At 41.9% G+C, this 17,187-nt stretch overlaps 1 protein-coding gene across 5 annotated transcripts in view; it reads left to right on the forward strand.

Moving 5' to 3' along the window:
- MUSK (muscle associated receptor tyrosine kinase) overlaps positions 1 to 17,187 on the forward strand; it is a 91,192-nt gene that overhangs the window by 54,286 nt on the left and 19,719 nt on the right. For all 5 annotated transcript variants that reach the window (XM_077769786.1, XM_077769789.1, XM_077769787.1 and 2 more), the window contains 2 exons: positions 2,294 to 2,453; positions 12,738 to 12,744. In XM_077769786.1, the coding sequence (XP_077625912.1) occupies positions 2,294 to 2,453; positions 12,738 to 12,744 (167 nt within the window). The remainder of the gene's footprint in view (positions 1 to 2,293; positions 2,454 to 12,737; positions 12,745 to 17,187) is intronic.

The raw sequence follows: 17,187 nt of genomic DNA on the forward strand, positions 1-17,187 counted from the left end.
GTCCTCTCATCTTACTAACTGTGTAAGTTAAAATAATTACATGTGTCACCTGTAATATACTGCCTGGAATATTGAAGTAGCCAGATTGAAAGAGGTAACTATGGTGATGTTCATCACAAACAATGTGGAAGATTTTCTCAAGCTGTTACACCTGTTTCTTTAAAAAAAAAAAAAAAAAAGTTTATTTTGAGAGAGAGAGAGAGAGAGCAAGGGAGGGGTAGAGAGAGATGGAGAGACAGAATCGCAAGCAGGCTCTGCACTGTTAGCACGGAGCCTGATGCAGGGCTTGAACTCATGAAACTGTAAGATCATGACCTGAGCCGAAACCAAGAGTTGGACGCTTAACCAACTGGGCTACCCAGGCGCTCCTAGCCCTTTTTCTATGATGCACATACAGACATTATTCCAACTCCCTACACACGGACCCTACTGGGCCATACCCTCTGGCTCCGTGAGGTATTCTCAGCAAGCTGGAACTATTTGTGAGACAGAGCCATCGAAGCCAGAGGCCTTCGTATGCTAAGGCCAAGTCACGCTGAAGTGATGAGATTATTCATACCTCCGAATAAATTCTCTCAAAACAGCATTATTAATGTATTGATGTAATGATACATAAAAATATTCCACAGGTCAATACTACTTTGCCACTTTCAAAAAGCTTTTACACACATTACCTCAGATGTGAACCAAGATGCCTGTTTATGACAGTTTCCCGTCTGACTGTCTCTTTTTGAGGTCACGGTCTCAGAAAGAGAACTCTTCATACAGAGCAGAAAGCTGTTTATCCAGCAAGTTCAGGGCAATATGCCTGCCTGACTTGCAGAAAATAACATACTTACTGTAAATCCCAGATATAGTCACCTCAATGAAGTACTCGGTTTTGCCTAGGCACACCTTGGTCAAAACTCGTAATAATCTGAACCCGAGGGGCAAAAAGACCAAAATGGAGGGCAAGGGGTGGTTTTTATTTTTAGGTCATCAAAAAAATACCAAACTGTTGGTCAGGACGATCCATGAAGAAAGAAAAACAAATTCACATTCTGACTAACAAGGCCTGCTGTGCGTGAGTCACGAACCGAATCAAGCAAGGCCTCTGGAAACAGGAGAAAAAGCATTTAGGAGCCACGCCATAATCCAGCAATGGGCCTTGTAACTTGTTTGTCTCCTTGCTGAATTATTTCAACACCCGAATGAAGTCCAGGAGAAGAGAGGTCAGCCACTTTAAAACTCATCCTTGTTCCTACCAAGAATGTTTTCAGCAACCTTGAGGAGGAGTTTAGGGATGACTTTCTTTGGTGTGAACATGAAGATAATGCTAGTCTCATCAACCTCAGGGGAAAGACTCCTTCCCAAGTCATCTCCCAGGCCCTGCACACACCTTGTTTTCTAATAACTCTCCATTTTTTCTCTTCTAGTGCTAGGGAAGGCACTCTAACATAATAATGAAAAGCACGGGCTTTGGGATCAAACTGGGGCACAAATTCTAACTCTGCAACCTCATAGAAAGGGCTAGTCAGCTGTCTTTCCCACACAGCTGAAATGATGATAATAAATAAGCACATACATTAATTAACCTGCCAACGAGGTGCTAATATTGCATTGATATCCTGGCTCTTCGAGGACATTTGATTTTCTGATTTAAATAGTATGACAGGATGTATGTCATGCCTGAGAAACAGAATTTGCTTTATGGTCCTTTTTCTTCATAACCATCCATCCATGTGTTGTGCATTTGTGGAGGACAGAACAGGGGTTAACCTTTTAATAATGCTCATAAGCATGTGGGTTGACTGGGTGGTTTTGCCTATTTGGGCCCAGATTTCGTGATCTTGGCTGATCTAGTTCCTTTGACTGGCACGCTAACTGGGGGCTAGTTATGATTCTATGATCTAGAATGGCCTCACTTGTATATCTGGTGGTTGTTCTTGGCTCCCAGCTGAGCCAGTGGGGATAACTGGACCGTGTGTGCCTCTTCCTCAAGGAGGCTAGCTCTGGGTTGGTCATAGGAGGTCACAGGCTCCAATAGCAACAAGAAAGTAAGCCACAGGGTGCAAGAATTTTACAAGTCTGTTTTTGATGTTCTAAAACAGGTACAAGGCCAATTTAGATTCAGTGCATGGAGAGAGATGCTACTTCCTAAGGGAAGAGCTACAAAGGTTTGGGCTATTTTTGCAATCTACCCCATGCCTTTTGATCATCATTTTAATGCTTTCTCGTTCAAGTCAACCTGATGCATCACATTAGGAAATCCCTGACCTAATTCTATCTGCTTTTTCCCCCTCTACTCCCCCAGGTTTCCTCTGGGTCCATTCAGGAAAGTGTGAAAGACCGTGTGATTGACTCGAGACTGCAGCTGCTTATCACTAAGCCAGGACTCTTCACATGCATAGCTACTAACAAGCACGGAGAGAAATTTAGCACTGCAAAGGCTGCGGCCACCATCAGCATAGCAGGTACGATGGATTTTCACAATCGCATTGCTCCGGAAGAAGGGAGAGTTGGCACTATTCCACATAGCATTTTGGGGGAAATCTGTTTCCTTTTATTTCTTACTCCAGTCCCCTTTGGGCTATTTCTCCTCATTGGGGACATTCCAGAGGTTGATCTAGATCATTACATTGGGAGAGTTACCACCTCGAAAATGAAATCCTCAAATACCCGTCCTAGTGAGGGGTAATTGCTTCCAGGAGTTCGTGTCTCTCTTTTCCCCCCTCCCTTTCTTTCCTTTCCTCCCTCCCTCCTTCCTTCTTTTCCTGTTTTACTTTTTCTTTCTTTCCTTTCCTTCCTCTGTCTCCTCTCTCTCTCCCCATCCCCCTCTCTTTCTTTTTCCTTTCATGGAGCCAATCACACTTCTCACGGGTCTCAGAAATTAACTTGGCAGATATTTAACATGGTTGTGCCAATTTCTGCATGGTTATTTCTTGAGGGCATTTTTACTTATGAGTATTTGATCTACTTTGTGGCCTTTCCCTTTCCTGTTTCAGGAAAGTGATAGCAGGACTTACAGGTGTTTTCAAGGAAAAGAGCTGACATACGGATTTCTAGGATATTTGTGTTGAGTTATAAAGGTTTATTTTTAAAATATACATGTGCCAAAGGCTTCTGAGAACACTTGCGGATTTCCTAGAGATGGAAATAATCCCCGTATCAGGAAATGCCAGGCATGTCACACTCAGAATGTGTCCACTGCCCAAGGGTCAGCAGGGGTGCTTGGCCTCACATGTAAGGCAGGCACTGGCCCAACCTGTGCCCAGGGCTGGCTCCCCAGACCCTGCTATTTCTCATCGCTGTGCCACTTCTTTGATCTTCCACGATGGGGAGATTGCTAGTAACGTTTGTGATTTTCATATGAGGGGAATAGAGACCACAGGGAACTATACAGGGAGAACTGGACAAGGCTGGCCATCTTAAAGCATGCCGGTGAAGTGAGGAGAAGATTCAAGGATTCCTTCTGCCTTCTTCTCCAGGGATATATCTGCTTGTAGTTATCTTGATATGTCATATCAGTTATTCTAGAATTTTCAGTGATGGGAAATTATTTCTCCCAGAGAGTGGTGAGATTTCTAAAATTAAATTCAACTCCATTTAACAAATAATAAGAAAACAATTACTGTTTATAAAGCGCCTTGTTTATAAAATACCCTCGCATGCATTTATTAATTACTAGATTCAGGCCATCATCAGATAGAATAAAGGATGCACACTTAAGTAACAAATGGGATAATTAACGATGCAGTGCCTGCCTCCCAGGGACTTTCAATCCAGAAAGGAAGCCAGTTACCCATATACATTATGGCACGGACTATGTTCTACTGCAGAAGCAGAGACAAAGTATAAGAGCAGAACAAGAGAGAGACAGTTTACGTTTGGGAAAGAACTACCACTTAAGCAGGAGACAGGAGCTTGAGACAGAAAGGCTAAAGTGTGCTCAGAAAAGAGCAAGTGGGCTGGCAAGCTTAGAGCATGATGGAGACTGGGAGTGAGGTGGCGAACGGGAAGAACGGTTGGAAATGTGGGCTCTGGCCAAGTTATAAACAGCCTGAGTAGGTTGAATGTCTTCTTCAATCAGTGAGAAGTCATCTAATTATTTTAGAGAAAGGAGACCAGCGATACGGTCAGATATATCCATGGTCAAGTGAACAGACGCTGGGTGTACGAGAGTAGGAGGCATGCATGCAGTTAGGTGGCTATTCCAGGAGTCGAGAAGAGTAACGAAGGACTGAGCAACACCTGCAGCACTTGGTGCAGAGGCGAGAGATACAGGACACCTATCAGGATAGAAGCATAGGAGCTGAATCCTAGAATGTAGCAGTGTAGTAGAACGGGTTAAGATGTGAGAGTGAAGGTGTCTAGGATAAATAATAATGGATAAAATAGAATTTAAAAACAAGACTGTGGAAAGAGAGAGAGACAGAGAGAGGCAGAGAGACAGAGAGAGAGAGAGAGATTTGCACATGACTACTCAAATACAAGAAAATAAACTGATTTAATCTAGTTTAACCTATACCTCCACGGGGTGGAAGAGAAAAATTAATGTTGCTAATCTTAAGAGCATTTCATTTTAGGTAATTATTCAGTCATTCACATATTCATTCCCTGCCGGGGCTCTTCCTTCCCTCCTCCCTGCCTCTCCCCAGACGGCAGGGGAAGGGGGACTTGGACCCATGCAGTGGTGTCCTCTGGAACAAACCCCTACCCCATTCTCTGGTGAAATCTACAGCTGGAGAACCTGTGAGCTCATCTCTTGGCTTTATTAGGACCCAGAGGATCCCCCTGGCAGGCTCAGCACCTTCAAGGCCTTGAGGCTCCTCCTGTAACAGCACTGTCCCCTATATTTCAGTCACATCCTTCATCCAGCCCCTCTCTTGAGTCTACTTTGCAACCTCGGCAACTAGGTCACCCTGTCTGTCCCTGTGAAGGCAGGCCTGCCCAATTCCAGTTCAGCTCCCTCCTTATCTGGGCCCCGAAGCAACTTCTGCGTCACTTTCATGTTATACAAATCCGAGAGTCAGACTGATTGACCCAGCTCTGCAATACAGAGCTACCATTTTTACACAAATGTGGCCATCCCATGTCAGAATAAGGATTCCCTATAAGGTTCCCTGCTTCTTTTTTTTAAATTTTTAATGTTTTATTTATTTTTGAGAGAGAGACAGCATGAGTAGGAGAGGGTCAGAGAGAGGAGGAGACACAGAATCCAAAGACAGGCTCCAGGCTCTGAGCTAACTGTCAGCACAGAGTCCAACGTGGGGCTCAAACCCACGAACCATGAGATCATGACCTGAGCCAAAGCTGGACGCTCAACTGACTGAGCCACCCAGGCGCCCCTAAGGTTCCCTACTTCTAGAGTTCTAAATAAGAAGTCCAGACCCTCTTCTTTGGCTTTTTCCTTAATTTATGCCTCCCTTCGAGGATTCTGGTCAGAGAAAGTAACCTATAAAATGTATATTTGAATTCCTAATTCCTCTACCTTCCTCCTTTCCACAACATACCAAGAGGGACTCCCGCTTTAGTGTGGCAGCCTTCATAGCCTATCATCATAAATACAAAGATGATTGTGAAGGCAGTGATATGGCAATAAAGAAGGAGACCCTAATATAATGGGTATATCTGCACACACCAAGGCAGATTCATTGCATGGACATGACCTTCAAGATGCTGAAATGACTATAGAACAGGACTGCCACCATACTGTATACAGCACCACCACCCCTGCATCCCTGACCTAGCTCTAAGGAGAGCCTGATCCAATTCCATTAATTAATGGAAAATGCCAACAGAGGAGACTGTAATACTAAAAAACCAATGATATCTTCTGGTGGGAAAAAGAGCCTTAAGTTACGGCAAGCAGCATAGAAAGCAAAGGTCTCAGGATGGAGGGAGAAGTGGTCTTAGGGATCCACACTGAGTGAGGATGGAGGCAATCAGCAAAGGTAGCCTGGGGGGAAATAGCAGTAGTATTTGCATGAGGAACAAGATGGTGGACCCAATGCATGGCGTGGCATTAGCAGCAGAAAGGGCTAGGAACCTCCTGTAGCTGCAGAGTTGAAAATCGATGAGAAGCTGTCACCTAAGTAGGAGTAATGGTTATATAGACTGGAACCGAGAGCTTGACTTTAGCCAATGGGCAATGCATACTTGGTAAGTGTTAGGTGCTATAACCAGTGTAAACCCTTCTGTATATGGGGAAAAGAAATGTTACTAAAATGAGTGAAGAGGGACTCCCTTAAGAAGCTAATTCATAAAAAGCTACAAGATCTTTCTGTTTATCCCCTGATCTACTTTTCCCATTGGTCTCACTTACTGTGAGACTTGAAGCTTCCCTACTTTTCCTAAAATTTCCCCAGGCAGATCTGATGAGGGTGTCTCATGAGTGCAAAGGAATAAGACCTCCAAACCCCATGAGACATCTAGCAGTTTCTCTTCCTCTCCTTGGCCCATTCTTTTCAGTTAAATCTGCTAGCTGCCTCATGCTAATCCCAGTGCCATCACTGAGGAAACTACCTCCTAATGCTGGGGTGCTCCCTGAGGCAATACTCCAGGAAAGTGAGGCCACATGGGTGAAAGCCAAATCCATGAAGCCACTTAATTCAGAATCATTTTTAAAAAGCTTGGTCTTACGCTCCCCAGACCTCCCAGAGCATGAATGTGACATCTGCTTTCTGCATTTTTGCTTTCGGCTCCCCACCTCCTTTGGCCTCTGATGGCCTCAGAGGTGCAGAGCTTCGAGTCAGACATGGTGACTCCTCTCAACTCTCTGGCAATGCTTCCTTACCCCAAACTCTCCTTGCTCTCATTTCAGCCAGTCCCATCCTCCCCTAGCATTCTGTAGTCAACGGCCTCCTTTGTCACATTCTCTGTGTTTCACTTTAAACCTTTTACTCCATCTGCTTATTTACTCATCCCAGCAGGAAGACTGGAAATGGAAAAATCTGGTCTGGTGCTTAGGATTTATGTCTAATGATATTTCTAGTGTTTGAAGGAAAACAAAAAATAACGATCAGTCTTCATTTTCCCAAAACTCTTCCATGTGTGTGTCTGAATCCTTATGCATTGTTCAAGAAATGTGATAGACTTCTTTCTGACTCATTTACATTTGCTGTTAGTCATCAAACGGAGTCAGGAGAACTTTTGGAACCTCTGCCTATGAACCAGGAAGTTGCATTTCCTTCCAGCCACAACCTTGAAAGGCTCAAGTTGCAATGTAAAATCATCAGGATGCTGGGAATTTGGCCAGGTGCCTTTGTCATTAGGACCCTCGGCTCTATGACAGAGACCAACAAGACAGCCCATGATCCCTGTAATGAGCATAGTTCTGAGCCAGATGCCACCAAAACATGCACAGGTACTAATTCTACCAAGTATTTAAAGAAGAATTATCACCAGTGCTTCTTACACTCTTCCAAAAATTGAACAGGGAGAAATGCTCCAAAATTCAATTTACAGGGCAAGCATTACCCTGACACTAAAGCCAGACTAAAGATACAACAAGAAAAGTACAGACCGCTTACCCTGATGAATACAGATGTAAAACTTCTTAGCAAAATATTAGCAAGCCAAATTCAATAGCATATTAAAAAGAGAACTTACCAGGGTGCCCGGGTGGCTCCGTCATTTGAGCATCTGGCTCTTGATTTTGGCTCAGGTCATGATCCTAGGGTCGTGGGATCGAGCCCCACATCAGTCTCTGTGCTGAGCATGAAGCCTGCTTAATATTCTCTCTCTCCCTCGGCCTCTCTCTCCTGCTTGCTCTCTCTCTCTCTCTCTCGGTCTCTCTAAAATAAAATACAAAAAAAAAAAAAAAAGAGCTCTCATCATGATCAAGTGGGATTGATCCCTAGGTTGCAAGGATGGTTCAACATATGCAAATAAATGTGATATGCCACATTAATAGAAAGATAAAAGTCCTATTATCTCAATAGATGCAGAAAAGCATTTGAAAAAGTGCAATATTCTTTCATGATAAAAATGCTCAACAAACAGTATAGAAGGAACACACCTCAACACAATAAAGTCCAAACTCAACATCATACTCAGTGGTGAGAGGTTGAAAGCTTTTCCTCTAAAATCAGGAACAAGACAAGGGTACCCAATCTCACTTCTATTCAACATATTACTAGAAGTCCTAGTTAGAGCAATTGGGAAATGAAAAGAAATAAAAGGCATCCAGATTGAAAAGGAAGAAGAGGGGCACCTGGATGGCTTAGTCAATTAAGGGTCCGACTTTGTCTCAGGCCATGATCTCACAGTTTACAAGTTCAAGCCCAGTGTTGGGCTCTGTGCTGACAGCTCAGTGCCTGGAGCCTGCTGCAGATTCTCTGTCTCCCTCTCTCTCTCTGCCCCTCCCTCACACATACTCTGCCTGTCTCTGTCCCTCTCTCTCAAAAACAAATAAAACATTTTAAAAAATGTTTTAAAAAAAGAAAAGGAAGAAGTAAAATTATCTGTTTGCAGATCACATGATCTTATATAGTGAAAATTCTAAAGACTCCACCAAAAAACCATTAGAACTAATCAACAAATCCAGTAAAGCTGCAGCATATAAATCAACATACAGAAATCAGGTGTCTTTTTATACACTAACAACAAAACATTGAAGAAAGAAATAAAGAAAATCCTCCCATTTACAATAACATCAAAAACAATAAAATACCCAGTAATAAGTTTCATTGGGAAGGTAAAAGATCTGTATGCTGAAAACTCTTTAGAAGAAAAGATTTTGATCAAAGAAATTGAAGACATGAATAAATAAAAAGATATCCTATTTTTTTTTTTTTTTAATTTCTAGGAGAGAGAGAGACAGTGTGAGCAGGGGAGGGTCAGAGAGAGAGGGAGTCACAGACTGAAACAGGCTCCAGGCTCTGAGCTGGTAGTCAGCACAGAGCCCGACGCGGGGCTCGAACCCACGAACCACGAGATCATGACCTAAGCGAAAGTCGGACACTTAACCGACTAAGCCACCCAGGCGCCCCAAGATATCCTATTTCATGGATCAGAAGAATTAATATTGTTAAAATGTCCATATCACTCAAAGCAAGCTACAGATTTAGTGCAATACTTATTAATATTCCCATGGCATTTTTCACAGAAATAAAACAATCCTACAATTTGTATGGGAACACAAAAGATCATGAACAGCCAAAGCAATCCTGAGAAAGAACAACAAAGCTGGAGGCATCACACTTCTGATTTCAAACTATATTACAAAGCTATAGAAATCAAAATAGTATGGAGCTGGCATAAAAACAGACACAAAACCAATGGAATCAAGAGCCCATAAATAAGCTCCCATGTATATGGTCAATTAATTTACTACAAAGAAGTCAAGAATACACAATGGGTGGGGAGCACCTGGGTGGTTCAGTCAGTTGAGCATCTGACTTGGTTCAGGTCATGGTCTCACAGTTTGCGGGTTTGAGCCCCATGCCGCCATCTGCGCTATCAAATGGTTCAGAGCCTAGAGCCTGTTTCAGATTCTGTGTCTCCCTCTCTCTCTCCCCTCTTCCCTGCTCATGCTCTGCCTCTGTCTCTCAAAAATAAATAAATGTTAAAAAAATTTACGAATACACAATGGGGAAAGAATAGTCTTTTCAATAAATGGTACTGGGAAAAATGGATAACCATACAAAAGAATGACACTGGACCCCTTACCTTATACCATACACAAACATCAACTCAAAATTGCTTAATGTCCTAAACATAAGACCTGGCCATAAAACTCCTAGAAGAAAACATAAGCAGTAAGCTCTGTGACATCAGTGTTGGTGATGATTTTTTGGAAGTATGTCACCAAAACGATAATGATAAAAAATAAACCAGTGGGATAACATCAGACTAAAAGGCTTCTGTACAGAAAGGAAGCCATCAACAAGATGAAAAGGCTTCCTATGATATGGGAGAAAAATATCCTTAAGTCATGTATCTGAGAAGAGGTTAATATCCAAAATATATAAAGAGCTCATACAACTCAATAGCAAAAGACAAACAATTCAATTAAAAAAAATGGGTAATGGGTCTGAACAGACATTTTTCTATATAAGACATACAGATGGCCAACATGTACCTTTTCAGGTACATGAAAAGGTGCTCAACATGACTAATCATCAGGGAAATGCAAATCAAAATCCCAATGAGGTATTACCTCAAACCTGTTAGAATGACTATCCAAAAAAGGATGAGAATTGGCATTGGCAAGGATGTGGAGAAAAGAAAACCCTTGTGCACTGTTGGTGGGAATGTAAATTAGTTGAGACACTATGGAAAACAGGGTGGAAGGTCCTGAAGAAATTAAAAATAGAGGTAACATGTGACCCAGCAATTCCACTACTGGGTGTTCATCCAAAGGAAATTAAAACATGACATTGAAGAGGTATCTGCATTCTCATGATTGCTGCAGCATTATTCACAGTTTATCTAAACAGTAGATACCAGTTACAAGATATGGCAGCAACCTAAGCTTCTGTCAACAAATGGATAAAGTCCATATATACATATATATAATATCTCATCATATATCTTCTGGTATCTTGTATACATATATACATACAATGGGATATTCTGCAGCCATGAAAAAGAAGGATATCTGGCCATTTGTGACAACATGGATGAAACTTGAGGTCATTATGCTAAGCGATGTAAGTCAGAGAAAGACAGATATGTATGATATCACTTATACGTGCTATCTTAAAAAGCCTAACCCATAGAATCAGGGACTAGAGTGGTAGTTACCCCATGCTGGGTAGTGGAGGGAAATAGAGAGATGTTGGTTGAAGGGTACACACTTCCAGTTATAAGATGAGTAAGTTCTGGGAATCTTGGTACATATGGTGAGTATGTTTGCTATGAGACTAGATCTTAAATGTCCTAACCACAAAAAAGAAATGGTAATTATGTGACTTGATGGAGGCGTGGGCTAATGCTAAGGAGGTAATCAATTTGCTTTATATAAGTATATACCTTAAACTTAGACATTATATGTCAGTTATATCTCCATAAAGCTGGCAAAAAAAATCAGACACCTGTTCAGTAGAGGAGAAGCTTGTATTTCCCCTTCTCAGTGGCATTGATAGGTCCCTCCTGAAAGACTGAGGTTCCGAGTTCTATCTATCCTTATCCAGCCTGAGAGTGCAGGAATGAGTCTGTGTTCCCATTCCTCCTCTAACACAAGCCACTCCATCTACCAACACCCCCACCATCTGCAATTCCCCTTCTCTGGACTGATCTCAATGTCTGGGGCTTCCAGTCACTCCGTTTAAAGCTCAAATAAATATATGTAGCATATCCAAAAATAGGCACACGGAGAAATCTGATGTAGTAATACTGGGGTTCTCCACCCCCACAAAGGACCACATATGTTTATATTCTGTATTTTAGGAGTTGATGTTCCACACTATTACCATAAAAAAATGGAAGTTTGAGTTATATTTTCACAATCGATACAGCTAATGAATATACGTTATGTCTCATGGTCTCTCTCGTGTCCGAGAGTCACATTCCTCTGTCCCTGCACTGTTCTTCCCAGTAACAAGACACACGGCGATGTCGCAGGGGCTCAGGATCACCTGTTCCACTCACTGCTTGAGCCAAGATAGGTACAGTGCTCTTCCCAACAAAACAGACACCGCGTCCTGGTGGCTTTATTTGGCTTCAAACTGATTAAAGGTGTTTGTTTTTGTTTTAAATGAAAGGGAAAAGAATACATGAGTAACAGCCAGCAGCCACCTTAAACGGCTGTCCCGCAGTTAGGCATACGGGGCAAGCATTCTTTTTACAATCGGGCAGCTTTCTCATATTAAAGTTCACTGTGTACTTTAGAAGACAGCCAAAATTGTGCTGACTTTTCCAGATAAATGTAAAGATACTGCACATATTGATGACTGTTGGAAATTTTTGGAATTTTAAAAAATCTGGTTTTGAAATCAAAGCACTCATTTACAACTGCAAAGTTCTTGGACCCCTCGCATGCTCCCCACCTTCCCACCAAAACAAAATGTGACTGGCGGAATATCTGTCAGAAACACAGGGAAACCTTCTGATTCTCTTAATATTCTCAAGACATCCAAGCACCCTTAAATTAGTTTCATTTTTCTTTCCTTACTTGTCCTCAAAATAAAAGCCTATCTAAGCTGAGTACCTCCTCCCAAATACTCTGGCTGGGTTCTCTTTGGCACTGACTGGCACATCTTCATGGTATTGAATCCTTTTACATCTCAAATTGAGGACTCTTTCATATACATAATCTTGGTCATGGTATTTCAACAGTTTTTTCTGCTCAGCTGCTATTAGAACCTGCCTTTATCCCTCCAAATATATACCATTTTCTCTAGAAGAATTTCCTGATGTCTCTTTTCATCTCTTCTATCTGCCCAGGGGCAGAGCTGTCTTGTGGTCTGGGTCCCGTAGATGCTTTATGTAGGCTGGTCTCTCATCTTCAGACTTGATACAAAGTCCCTTGGTGGCTAGCAGCAAGGAATTGAGAGCTGCCTGGGCTGATAATGCCCGAGATGGACCCAGCCTGAAAAGAATACAGTTCCTGGAGACCCTGTTTGCACTTCATCTCCTCCAAATATGCCTGATGATGCAGTATCTGACTCCTAACTGAAGAGAACTTTCCAGAAACTTAGGAATTAGAGCTATCAAAGCTATTTCTTGCAAATCTTAACATTAAAATGTACTAACTTTTGCTTCTTTTTCCCTTTAATGTGATTTCCTGTGGGACCTTCCTTTCCTGTTAATAGAGTGGAGGTAAGATATGGTTGTCACATCATGTTTCGTTATGATTTTTTGTTTGCCATTCGTTATTTGCTGAATACTGTAATCTTTCAGAAACTTTCTAATTTCTAATCCTTTTAATACTCTTACAAGATAATAATGAAGATGAATATAGGTAACGTCCATTGAATACTTACTATGTATCAGACACTGTGCTAAGAACTTTATATGTATTATTTAAATTTATCCTGAGGCACCTGGGTGGCTCAGTTGGTTGAGCATCTGACCTCGGCTCAGGGCATGATCTCACAGTTCATGGGTTCAACTCCCAAACTGAGCTCTGTGCTGACAGCTCAGAGCCTGAAGCTTGCTGCAGATTCTGTGTCTCCCTCTCTCTCTGCTCCTACCCCAATCATGCTCTGTCTCTGTCTCTCAAAAATAAAATAAACATTAAAAAATTAAATTTATCCTCAGGACTTCCCTATGAAATAGGTGCTGTTATTACTTCTACTGTATAGAACAGGAACTAAGAGAGTTTCTTTGAACTGGAGAGTTCCAGTGACTTACACAAACAGTAAGTGATAGGCTTAGAAATTGAACCCGGAACAAACCCCCCAACCCCCACTCATAGTTTTATCTCAGAGATAAGAAAGTATCACCTTGTAATAGAATAGTTTGCACCTTATAGTGTTTTACTTTCAGTAAAATTAGTGGACCTTCATAAAAACTCTATGAAGTGTCATAACTTTGTATCTAATTTTACAAGTAACAGAACTGTAATTTCAGGATTATCAATTAATAATAGTAATCAGTATAATAGATGTTTTGTGGTATATTTATGATCACCATTTTTTATATTAACATTTCGGTGACTTTATAAGCCAAGACCTATTAGTATCCCTATTTTTTAATAGAAGGAACCTGATACACTAGGAGCTGTCCAGATCACACAGCTGGCAAACTATAAAACTGTCAATCTGAGCTCAGGTAGACAGACTCAAGAACTGAGACTGGTAACTACTATACTAACCCAGACGGCACAGTACCTGAGCAGGACCTAGAACTCCACCCTTAGATTCTCATTCCATGGAACAGAATAAGTCACTGCACTAGAAAATTCGGTTAGTTCTTAATCTTGTGCCAATTTGGGTATCTTTGAAGCATTCATTCATTTATCACAATTCTAAGAGATAGGTCTGTCCCCAAGGACTCTACAATGAAGCTGAATATCTACTGAACAAATGTACAACATAAATGTGGTAAAAGTTAGGTTAAAACACGGGCCACCAAGAGAAGAGATCCCATCTTTCCTTCACATGCCATTATGCATCCTTCCTGTCCTTCCTACGCATTTTTATTTATTTATTTTTAATGTTTATTTATTTTTGAGAGAGACAGAGGAGAGGGGCAGAGAAAGAGAGGGGGAGACACAGAATCTGAAGCAGGCTCCAGGTTCTGAGCCTTCAGTTCAGAACCAGATGTAGGGCTCAAACTCAGGAGCAGCGAGATCATGACCTGAGATGAGGTCAGGTGCTCAGTCGACTGAGTCACCCAGGTGCCTCCTTCCTATGCATTTTTAAACCACTCACTCTATTTCTGACATTATATTGGAAAGCAGAAAAACAAAACAATTTATATGTATTCACGGCCCCCAAGGAATTTACATTTTCCTAGGGGTGCACATGTACAGAGATTAATTACAAGACAACATAATAACAGAAGCACAAACAAATTCCAAGGACTCAAGGACAGAAACAGATCATTCAAATGCAAATGCAAAAATTAAGCTCATTCATAGTCAAATAAATGGTAATTAAAGAAAAAGTCCATACTATTTTTCACTTGTGGTAGAGAGAAAACTGCTGTAATCCCCTAGAGAGCATTTGGCAGTTTTTATTAAGAACCTTAAGATGGTTCTATCTAATTGATTGGATAAACCCACTTTTAATTATCTATGTTAAGAAAATAATAAGTGTATGAGCAACAAAACTGAAAACAATATTATATTTATTAGTGAAATTTATGAGCAATGTCAATATCTACCAGTAAGGGAAATTGTGATTAAAAACCATGCTTTTGAAAAAATATAATAGCACAGGAAAGTGTTTATAATACCATGATAAATAAAAATGCAGGAAACAGGGGTGCCTGGTAGCTCAGTCAATTAAGCATCAGACTCCTGGGGTGCCTGGGTGGCTCAGTCAGTTAAGCGTCTGACTTCGGCTCAGGTCATGATCTCACAGCTCGTGGGTTTGAGCCCCGCATCAGGCTCTGTGCTGACAGCTAGCTCAAAGCCTGGAGCCTGTTTCGGATTTTGTGTCTCCCTCTCTCTCTGACCCTCCCCTGTTCACACTGTCTCTCTCTCTCAGAAATAAAAACATTAAAAAAAAAAAAAAAGCATCAGACTCCTGATTTCGGCTCAGGTCATGATCTCATAGTTCATGAGATGGAGCCTGCTTGAGATTCTCTCTCCCTCTCTCTCTACCCCGTGCACATGCATGTGCACTCTCTTTCTCTCAAAATAATTTTTTTTAAATGCAGGAGGCAAAAATATATTTACAGGATAATTCTAAATATACTATACACACAACTATGTATTACGTATATATGCTATATACAGTACATAAAACACTATATGTGCTTATGAATATACTGATTTTTTTTTTAATATGCTGATTTTTTAATTTTTTTTTTAAATTTATCTCTGAGAGAGAGAGACAGCATGAACAGGGGAGGGTCAGAGAGAGAGGGAGACACAGAATCCGAAACAGGCTCCAGGCTCTGAGCTAGCTGTCAGCACAGAGCCCGACGCAGGACTTGAACCCACAAACTGTGAGATCATGACCTGAGCCTAAGTCAGATGCTTAACCGACTGAGCCACCCAGGCACCCCATGAATATACTGATTATAACTGATATGTGTACAGATACATAAAGTATATATACAGTGTTTATATATTTGGCTAATATAATTTTCATTTTTAATTAAAATTTTTTTCTTCTTTACTTCATCATTCCTTACATCTTTATTTTACACAGAAACTGAGCATGAATTTTAGTCCACAAATGTCTTCCATAAAGGATCAGATATGCAATATATTTGGCTTTGTGGCCATACAGTCCCTGTTACAACTGCTCAGCTCCGCCATGGGCGACTCATAAACGGTTGAACATGGCTCTGTTCCAATAAACTGTTACTTACGGATACTGGAATTTAAATTTTGTATCATTTTCACTTCTTTTGACTTTTTTTTCCCCACTTAAAAATGTCAACACCATTCTTAGCTCACAGGCAGTATAAAAACGGGCAGTAGGCAGAATTTGATCTGTGGATTCCATTTGCTGACCCCCACCTCAGAGAATCAATTATATACAAAGACGCCAGGCATGAAAGAATAAAAATTATTCCAGTTTGCTTTAGACGGTGGAAGCGGTATTGAACGCTGTCATCGCACTTGTGAGGAAGTACAGTTGCTACCTAAGGAAACATTTTAGGGCAGTTCCCCCTTATCCACAGGTGATATGATCGAGCCCCCACGTGGATGCCTGAAACACGGAAAGGCCTGAACCCTACCTATACTGTTTTATTCCTATATATGCACACCTCTGATAAAGTTTGATTGATAAGTCGGGCACAGTAAGAGACTGACAACAGTAATCCTACCATAGAACAATGACAACGATACACTGTAATGAAAGTTGCGAATGTGACCTCTCGAGATATCTTACTGACCGCACTCACCCTTCTTGTGATGCTGTGAGAGGGGAAAGGGAGGTGAGCGACGCAGGTGGGAAAGCGTGGTGTGACCTTCTGACGCTGCATCAGCAGGGGCATCGTCTCTGGCCCCTGGCTGACCTTGGATGTGAGACCAGGGTGAGCAGAAGCGCGGATAAGGAAAAAACCCTGGGCCCGAGGACGGCTCTCGGGTGTGCCACGCCCAGGGAGGGTGGAAGAACTGAGAGTTTCCACTGGAGGAGGGGGGTTGCCTTAACCCAAACTAGCCTCAGCTGGTCCTCTGGACGTGCCCTTGGGAACGGAGTGTGCGTTCAAAGGGAGTGGAGGTCTCCTCCATAGAAACTGCAAGACCACGTACAAAAATGCCCCATTGGATGGGATTCCTATCTGTGAAAGCAGAGAGACATAAGAGTAAGGGGTGTAGTGAGAATCCTTTAAACGTTCAGTTTGACCAAGGAGAGTTGTGTGTTTTAAGTTAAAGGAGAGACCTGAGATCATATATCCACTGCTGCCTCTAAGAAGAAAAAGTTTACAGAAAGGGAGGTCAGCCAGGTTTCATTCGTCACGAGGCAAGAGAGGGACTGGCTCCACGTGCAGCACGAACCGGCACTTCTGGAGCCTGTCCCGCAGACCATTCCAAAATCACCAGCGTTCTGTGAACAGACCCCTGTGACCTCTGCCCCGCTGTTCGAAAGACCAACGAGGCCCACTGCTTGGGGGGCTGGGGGGGCCCCATCCATG

The sequence above is a fragment of the Crocuta crocuta genome, unplaced genomic scaffold, assembly GCF_008692635.1.
Source record: "Crocuta crocuta isolate KB4526 unplaced genomic scaffold, BGI_CrCroc_1.0 scaffold95, whole genome shotgun sequence".
NCBI lineage: Eukaryota > Metazoa > Chordata > Mammalia > Carnivora > Hyaenidae > Crocuta > Crocuta crocuta.